The following is a 9981-nucleotide window of genomic DNA, read 5'->3' as shown; positions in this document are numbered from 1 at the left end:
AACACGAACGAAAATGACTACCAACTGTAAGGAATTAGACAACCTAATAAATAAAGGAATTAATTCTAAGCCTGACATGTATTGCACAATGTCCAAGAACAGCTGACTAATATTTCTGATTTAACAATGTCCAAAAACTTAATATATAAGCTGGGTTATCGATATTTGTCTATCAAATAATTTTAAAAGACTACTTATAAAATTTATCTAATTAAATAAAAGTTGAGTTGTTCAATTAATTATTATTTATCTAGTCAAGTAGGTCTTATAAATAATTTTTCATAATCACCTGTTTAAATTCTCTTAAATTCAGACAAATAATTATACATGAACCTGACCTTTTTTATTTATTTATTTATTATTTTATTTAACCTTTTTGTTAGGGCATTTGGCTCACGTTGTGTGAAACAATTTCTCGTCGGAGTTTCAAAATCAACTCCGATCCATATTGATCGAGCACGTTTGCTAACTTATGTTGGCATGCAACGGCGTTTTATGCAATTTAGAAGGAAAATAATATGAGAATTTTCCGGGAAAACTCTCAGAATACTTGCATTGTTATTCATTAATTAGGTTATATTTTGTGTCTCGACAAGGACAGACATGGTGGGCTGTCTTTTTTAATTTTTAATTTTTTTTAAAAAATACCTCTATAATCCTTCTAAAATCAAATTTTTACCTCTTTAATTTTTTATTTTTTTTTACCTCAAACTTAAAATTTTAGGTCCGATCGGCCCCTGCCTGAGTCAAGATGAAAAATACATAACACCAGGGGCGAAACTACTTCAGCCTCAAGATATTTCCCAATTTTTTTTAAATGAATATTCCTATAATTCTTTTAAAATAAAATTTTTACCCTTTAATTTTTTTCTTTTTAATTTCATCCTCCCACGTCTAAAATCTTAAATATTCCTCGCCTGCATAATACTGTTTATGGTTGATCTTACTCTTATAAACTTACATCGATCGTAGTTCACAGGCTAGGGTTAATGTTAGGCATAGAATCACTACCAAAAAAAAAAAAAAAAAATTGTAATTAGCCGCGTTGCTACAGTAATTGTTACTGTAGCCACGTGGCCAGTTAGCCACGTGTATTAAGTACACATGGTTAGATGCAACAGAAAATATGAAAAATCCATTAATGGTAAAAAAAATTAAGGAAAATTATTTCACTTATAATTATTGATTTTTCATTATTTTTGTAATTAAATATTCAAATTTTTAAAAGTGTCAATTTAGGGTATCAATTTTTCAATTTTTTTTTTCAATTTCAACCTTCTGTTAAATTCTATCAAAATTTATAAAATACCCCTGTATTTTTTTTAAAAAAAAAAATTATAAAAATTTTCAAAGATTCATGTATGAGTATTTTAGAATTTTGACAAGATTTAAAAGAAAATTCTAAAGAATTGTTGAAATTGAAAACAAAAATTGAAAGATAAATATCCTAAATTTACATTTTTTAAAGTTTAAGTACTTAATTGCAAAAATGATAAAACATCTGGAGTTATAATTGATTTTTTTTTTTTAAAAAAAAAAAAAAAATTTAATGAGATGTGTTATTTGCACAACACCTTGGTGTACACTTGGGTGTTCATCAAGTGTACACCAAGGTGATATACAAAAATCATTAGTCAAATTGTAATGAGAAATGATATACTTACATCTTTTATGTATTTTTTGTACATCTACGTACAACTAAATTTTAAACTTACCATTATATTTGTGAGGCCCAACACGAGGTCTCATAAATTTAAAATTGGATTAATACAAGGAAGATGTAAAAATTAAATATTATTTTAATAGCTTGACAACACTGAATATTAATATATATAAAGCCCTCCAGGCCACATCCCACTGCGCGCATTCTCAACACCATACTTCTCCATCTTTTATAGTTTGCAGCTATCTTTTTCTTGCCCTTTAATTTCCTTCTAACTTTCTGCAAATCTAAAGCAACTCTTTTTCGATCGGTTGTTTGTTCGAGTCATCATCTATATATTTTGCATGTGTTCAACAATGGGGTGTGAGAAGAAACAAAACCCAGATATGAAACCAAATTCCGTAAACCACGTGAAGCTTGCTTTTCACCACCTAATCTCCAATGCCATGTATCTCATTCTAATTGTCCCACTGATCGCCATACTTTCCGCTGGTCTTTCTGGCGAGGATTTGGTCCATTTGCTTAACCAGTACCTTGAGTTCATGAGCCTCACATCAGTAACTATATGCATGGCAATGGCAGTTTTGCTGGCAGCCCTTTACTTCATGTGCCGTCCGAGACAAATTTACTTGTTGGATTTTGCATGTTATAAGCCCGACCCAACTCAAATGTGCACCAAAGAGTTTTTCCTCAAGAGATCTGAGCTTACCGGGAGTTTCTCGGAAGAGAGTCTAGCGTTTCAAAGGAAGATAATGGAGAGGTCAGGGTACGGGCAGAAGACGTACGGACCAAAGTCTTTGATGGAAATCCCGGGGGAAATGAGTGTGGAGGAAGCTAGAAAGGAGGCAGAGATGCTGATTTTTGGAGCTATCGACGAGTTGCTAGCAAAAACCAAGGTGAAGGTTAAGGATATAGGTATTCTTATAGTGAACTCTAGCTTGTTCAATCCTACGCCATCCTTGTCAGCCATGGTTGTGAACAGATACAAGCTCAGAGGGAACGTTTTGAGCTACAACCTTGGTGGGATGGGCTGCAGTGCTGGACTTATTGCTTTAGATCTTGCCAAACGCTTGTTACAGGTTTGTACTCATGCAGGCTATATATGCAAAGGCTTGGGATAAATTTTTTTTTTTTTTTCTTTTTTACTTGTGTTATTAATTTGAGTGAGATCAATATTACCCACTAAGAATAATCCTAAATCCATACTCTAGTTTGCTTGCTAAATCATGGGATTTATCACGAGCTAATTTGTTTAGCAAATCCGGCCCCTCGTTTTTTTCTAGAAAAATTCAACTTCAAAACATTTTACTTTTTATATCATATTTAAAATTTCTTATTACTTTATATCATATCAATCATTTTTTTATTAAAAACTAATTTTAAAAAAAAAACTACCAAAAACTTAAGTTTAAGAACTCAAGCTATAGTTCATGAAGTCTATTACAACGTACTATAGCTAACAACTATAATTTAGATTTTTTGAACTCAATAATATATCTTAAGGAAAAATACACATATCTCCTTAAACTATCACTCGATTGTCAATATCCTCCCCACTTTACCAATTGTGTCAATGTCTCACCTTAAACTATTAAAACGTATATGTCAATGCTCCCCCTTAAGACAAAAAGAAAAAAGACAAACATAATCATAAATATTTCCAGTAAAATAAAAATGTCCTTTTAAATTCGAAAAAATAAAAACTAAAATATAAAAATAAAAACAAAAAACAATAACTTTTTAAAAAACAAATTAAAAAAATTAAGGAAAAAAAAAAGGGGAAATTGGGGAATTACTAAATAAAAAAATAACACTAAATCTATATATATACTCTAGTTAATTTGCTTGCTGAATCACGAGATTTATCAAGAAAGAGCCTTTTTTTTTCTTTTTTTTCTTTTTCTTTTGTACGTTGATTGGCACCTGCGACTGACACTTAAGCCATGATCGACCTAGTGTGGTTGATGATGTTCATCTTCCTCGATTGCCGCTGCTCCCAACACAGCCTTAATCGTCAAAGGTTATCTCTTAGACTACCAACTTACGTTGGAATTTATGAGAATATATAGAACTTTTTGTGCAAGTCAAATACAAGAACTAAGCACATATTCATGCATGGAAAATGTTCAATTTTCTCTGTTATTATAAGGAACTTCAAGTGCGTGGTACAAATTAACACATGCAAATAGTTCTTTATTTTGACTAGCTAGTTGAGTCAACCCCTTTTGTTCTCGCTGTGTAAATTAATCACAGGTGGAGCGCAACTCATACGCACTTATTGTGAGCATGGAAGGCATGAATCTCAACTGGTACGGTGGCAACAACCGCTCAATGCTCATCACAAACTGCCTCTTCCGTTTGGGAGCAGCGGCGATCCTCTTATCGAACCGATCATCCGATCGCCGCCGTTCAAAGTACCAACTCATTCACTCTCTACGCACCCACATGGGCGCAGATGATAAATGTTATAATTGTGTCCTTCAGAAAGAAGACACCGAAAAACGCATCGGCGTCCAAATCTCCAAAGATCTATTGTCAGCGGCCGGCGAAGCCCTTAAGACCCACATCACAACACTGGGGCCACTAGTCCTCCCCATATCTGAACAAGTCTTGTTTCTTCTGAATTTAATTGGGAAAAAAGTATTTAATATGAAGATAAAACGGTACATTCCAGATTTTAAGATGGCTTTCGAGCATTTCTGTATTCATGCCGGTGGGAGGGCAGTTCTGGACGAGTTAGAGAAGAATCTTGGGCTCACTGAGCCGCTTATGGAGCCATCAAGGATGACTCTTTACAGGTTCGGAAACACTTCTAGCAGTTCTTCGTGGTATGTTCTGGCTTACTGCGAGGCGAAGGGGAGGATCAAGAAAGGTGATCGGGCATGGCAGATTGCATTTGGGTCAGGATTCAAGTGTAACAGTGCTGTGTGGCGCGCGTTGCGAACCATTGATCCGGCAAAGGAGAAACATAATCCTTGGTTGGATGAGATTGATGAGTTTCCTGTTGATGTGCCTGAAGTGGCATCCATTGTTTATTAATTAGATCTTATCTTTCTAGCAAAAACAATATGCATGCATGTCATGTGTATTTGTTCTATGTTTTCTTGCCTTTTGTTTTCCCTTATTCCCAGCTGAACCTTTGCGACTATATATGTAGGCAAAGATCGACTTTCTAGAAGAGTGTCGTTCATGAAATTATTGTTGTTAAGTATTATAATATTAATTAAATTATTAGATTTACCTTTTCTCTTTTTTATTAATTTAAGCTTTTGTCATAAATACGTGGTAATTTAACATAATATCCGATTATAAAGGATGTGAGTTCAAACTTTTAATTAAATAATTAAATTTACTAATAAAATAAGTTAGATCTTAAAGAGAGATGTTTTCAATGCATGAACCCAAAAAAAGCTTTTCAGGATCAGATGTAGAAGGTATTTTCAACATAAAACAACCAAGTGCCTCAACAGATAATGTAAAATTGACATTCATACCCAAGAGATAGATTGATGTTTTTATCAAGCTGGATTAAAATTCTATAAAATTCTTAGGACATTCTACCATATGAACTTCTTCTTTTCCTATGAATAAAAATAAATTAAAGGGAAAAAAAAAAAAGAAAAAAAGAAGAAAGAATTAATATAAGGCAAGAGGCCAAGCAAAGCAGCCCCAAAAAGCTAACCAAAGGAAGAGCAAATGCATTTTTAATTTAAAAAATAAAAAATCCAACTTTATCCTTAAAATTAAAAAAAAGTATGTTGCTTCCCGGATGCAAAAAAAATATGAAATTTTTATAAGCTAGATTGGAGGAATTTCCACCGACCCAATTTAGAGGAATTAATCTTTGTCTAGTGGCAAAATATGAAATAATTAATTAACAAGATTGCCCAACTCAATTTAGAATGACCCGCTTCTCTCTTTTTAGAGAGAAAAAGCTATATACCTCTCCTTTCTCTCTAGACTTCCCTCATTGTGAGGCTCTCCACCGCCTCCGGCGAGTCTTCCGGGAGGAGGGATAGATATTTTGTCCTCCCTCATTCCTTCCCCTCTTCCCCAATCTCCAACAATCTCTGTTTTTTTTTTTTTTCTTTTTCCTTTCCTTCCCATTTCCTTCTAATTTTTTCATTGTTTTTCCTACCAAACAAGCAGAGTCGTCTTCACCACCCTATACTTGTTGTGCCTATCGCCACCGTACTATGTCAACCAAATCTATCGCCCTCCCCGTTTTATCCCAAATTAATTTGTTCGAATTTGGCTTGGTTTTACCTAGATCTAGCTCCGATCTATCAAGATTTGCCCCACGCGCCTTTGACGTGCCACATCACCGTCTTTCTCGGCCAAACTGATACTCTATTTGTCCTTCTACCACCGTGCATGAGCCTCACGTGCCACCCTGTTGCCATTCCTTATCATCGATGTTGTTGTTTTTTGGTTTTTAGTTTATGTTATGTTGTTTACTTTTATAAGACCTAACTATATTAAATTATTGTTTTAAAATAATGTTTGAGTATATTCACTTGTGTGTATACTTTAGTACGGTGCAAAGCACTTGACTCACACGCGTGCACGAATGTGTGATAGTGAACTGTAAGGCGCTAGTGGCGCCTTGATGATACACTTAGCAATTAACACGAAGGGTCAAAGCTCGGAGCAATCAAATCATGACCGTTGATTTTTGGACGACCATGATCATACGATCTGGTGGTTTGATCTGGATTGCAAATTGTTTTAAGGTAGATCCAACAGTTGCATTTACGTAACCATTAGTAAAATCAATTGTAAGATTAAATTTGATATAACGGTTGAGATTAAGTAATCGTTACTAACAATTACAATATAACGGTCAAGATTAAGTGTTTGTTGATATCTGATGCTCAGATTTTAATAACGGTTAGATTAATAGTTAATGACTATTGACTGTTAACAACAGATCCTTCTTTTACCATTGTTTCCTCTGTTATTTTGAGCCTAAATTATAAAGGATTTTTAGGCTCTATTGTGTCTTGAAAATATTTGTTGTAACTCAGTATACACGGCAAATAATTTCTTAAAGAAATGCGACTCAGTAACACACCTTACGAACATTTACTTTTCAGTTTTACTATTTCTTTTCTAACAAAATTGTATTTAAATAAACTAAAATTGGATGACACCTAAAATAATAAGATTTAAAATATTTAAATAAACTCTAATCCTAATTTTAAATAACCTAATTTGAATGAGTTGAAATAGATTCCAACTTAACTACTCAACTTATCTCACCCTCATATTATCCCAATCATATTGATATGATAACATCTTAACCCGCTTAATTTGAAAATAATGGTTATGTTTTAAAAAACCAACATGGAAATTAAGAAAAAGAAAAAAAAAATCTCCATAAATTCTAGAAGATCTTGGTCAAACTTGACAACCACTCTTCAGACAAATATAATTTTGAAAGGGAAGGGAACCTGACCTTAGTAACGGGGATTGAAGCCGGCCAACATTAATAAGCTTCCTCATAATGAAGGCCGTCAGTGTACTGTCATTATAGCCAAGACATTTCAAGGAAGAAATACTGATATATCCATGGTGTAATGTTGCCTCCTAGTTCAATATGATAAATGTGGGACAGATTTCCATTCTGACATGCCAGATTTATAATTAGGCTATTTATTAAAGGTAGAGCTACCTACCACGTGGCCCGCCCTCAAAATTTTGAGAAATAATTTTTACACATTTTTTTTATATTATTTTTTTAAATCAATCATTAAATTTGTATCAACAATTACTTTTTTAAAGATTTACATGTGAGTTTTACAAATTCAATGATTAATTTAGAAAAGTGATGTCTAAAAGATGTACAAGTTATGTGCATGTAACATCTCCAAAATTTTATAGCCTTGTTTGATAAAGGTTTTTATGAATTTTTTTTTCTTTTTGAATTAATGCTACAAATATCTTACAATGTCAACATGCTTGTCATACCTAACATTTTTATTTTTTATTCTTTTTTTTTTAACAAGGATTAGTTCGGGCAAGAGTTAGTTGTGAATGTCAGGTCGGCATTGTGAGATAAAAATGTTGTTTCTAGCATTATGATCCGTTTAGGTTTGCGATTTCAAAAATTGCCATTTTAAAATGTGCGATTTGAAAAAATAATTTTTAAAAACGCAGTTAAGCATTAGAAAAATTGCAATTAGGCATAAGTGATTTATGAAGCTCTAAATTAACTAATTATTTTGAAGTAATTACACATACGTTGCTAGCGTTTTCCTAAATGGTTATATATAGCCACAATTAATTCCCTTTGTAATTTTTTCTTTGGTTTCCTTGGTTTCTTGCTTTGTGTCTTATTCTTACTTAAAAATAAAATTAAAATTAAAAAAAAAAAAAAAGAAAAAAAAAAGGAAGAAAGAAAGAAAGAAGAAGAGAAGAAGAAGAAGAAAAAGTAATTTCTGATTATTCACAATATCTGATCATTAACAATGAATTGAAGGACAGGAGGTTGGGTAGTCGACGTACGTAGCCCAAGAAACATGAAAAAGAAACCCTAACAAATACGATTTGAAAGACATGGGTCAACTTATTAGGAGATTATGGGTTTAATTAATCTCAACCCAAAATCGATAAAAATTCAGAAAAATCAAGGGACCCCTTGCCTTTATTTTCTATAGATAATATGACTCGCAAAAGAGGCTCAAATTTTATAGGCTTTTTGATGACGCTTTATAGATTTTTTTTAATGCTACAAATATCTTATAATGTTGACATGTTAGTCATAACCAATATATTGATTTTTTTTTTTTTTTTTTCAATGACCAGTCTAGGCAAGAGTTGGTAACTTCCATCCACTAATTTAATGGTGTGCCACCCAATAGTTTAACGTGATATCAAACTATTCATAAATTTTTTGTTTTTTTAAAAAAATGTTATTAATAAATATATTAATAAAATATATGAAGCAAAGCACATGATCGTTGTTGATAGACTCTATTGATTGGCTCGACCTGACACGCTATTAAAATATTAGACAAAAGTACGTATTATTAGCGTTCATTGGGTGTATACTAAAAAGGATTTGATTTCTGCACAATACACTGGTGCACGAGGGACCCTCGTGCAAAAGAGTGATATGCCCATACCCAAAACGTAAATAACCCTAGATTTTTATAGGCAACCAGTACTGAAGCAGAACTGCTATTAATAACAAGGAGGTAGCATTAATGGAGGGGACTTGAACAGTTGAACAGCCCCACAAACCAATTTTGATAAAGCAGAGCATCACGTGATCCCAAACATATGTGAACATGCAAAAAGAGAACAAAACCTAGGCCTAGAGGTAGACCAAACGGGTGGAGTTGGAGTTTAATTCGTACTATAACATTCATGCATGTTATTTATATATTTTTTTCAAATCTATCGGTACGATTGGCATGTTGTCTATGTTCCATCAATTAATGTTCAATTTTATGTACGCATGCATGTAGTCACTATTTCTTTTGCTTAGTTTATGTACGCATAATAGTGTAAAATTAGCCAACTTCAATTGGCCCGTTTACTAATCCTTTCCTCTTTTTTTTTTCTTTTTTTTTTTTACCAAAAAAAAGTTGAAACATTAACAAGCAACTTTTAAGGATAAATATATTTTAACCCCCCAAACTACCACCCTTTCTCCGGATGACCCCCCAAACTATCACTTTCTGATTTTTTGACCTCATCCGTTCATTTATTCCGTCAATTCTAAACAGAAATTCGAAAATATCCATCATACACTTTGAAATTCCCACAGTTAGGGGAGGGATATTTTCATATTTTTGGCCAATTTCTGTTAAAATTGACGGCATAAATAGACAGATGGGGCCAAAAAATCAGAAAGTGATAGTTTGGGAGGCCATAATCTAAGCATTGATGGTTTGGGGGGCTATCCGGAGAAATGGTGGTAGTTTGGGGGGCTAAAATATATTTAACCCCAACTTTTATCACAAAACACTAAAAAAAAAACTCGAAACTTATTTTACTTGCCAAATCACTTTACAACAAAACCACAAAAAAAAAAAAAAAAAAAAAAAAAAAAAAAAAAAACCTCTGCAATTAAAAGGGTTATCAAACACACTTAATAATTTTTTTTTTCTTTTTTGTTTTAATCTTTATATGATTATAACAAAAAATTTATGATACCGGAACAGGAAATGTGGTTATAAAATTATAAATGTTCAGAAGATATACGAAGTCAACTATAAATAGCTAGGCTTGTTTGGATGTGCAATTTTTTATATTGTTTTCAAATTTGTTAATCACCGTCATTTGAAAGTGAGAATCATTGAAATAAATTC

General features: G+C 32.7%; 1 protein-coding gene across 1 annotated transcript; it reads left to right on the top strand.

The window, feature by feature from the left end:
• The first annotated feature begins 1871 nt into the window (after positions 1 to 1871).
• On the top strand, positions 1872 to 4903 carry LOC133875439 (3-ketoacyl-CoA synthase 11-like). Its single transcript, XM_062313574.1, has 2 exons — positions 1872 to 2742; positions 3917 to 4903. Exons 1-2 carry the CDS (start codon positions 2008 to 2010, stop codon positions 4700 to 4702), a joined length of 1521 nt encoding a protein of 506 aa, XP_062169558.1. The 5' UTR covers positions 1872 to 2007; the 3' UTR covers positions 4703 to 4903.
• The last annotated feature ends 5078 nt before the right edge of the window (positions 4904 to 9981 follow it).

This window comes from Alnus glutinosa, chromosome 8 (assembly GCF_958979055.1).
Source record: "Alnus glutinosa chromosome 8, dhAlnGlut1.1, whole genome shotgun sequence".
Lineage (NCBI taxonomy): Eukaryota > Viridiplantae > Streptophyta > Magnoliopsida > Fagales > Betulaceae > Alnus > Alnus glutinosa.
This window is presented reverse-complemented; position numbering and strand designations above follow the sequence as displayed.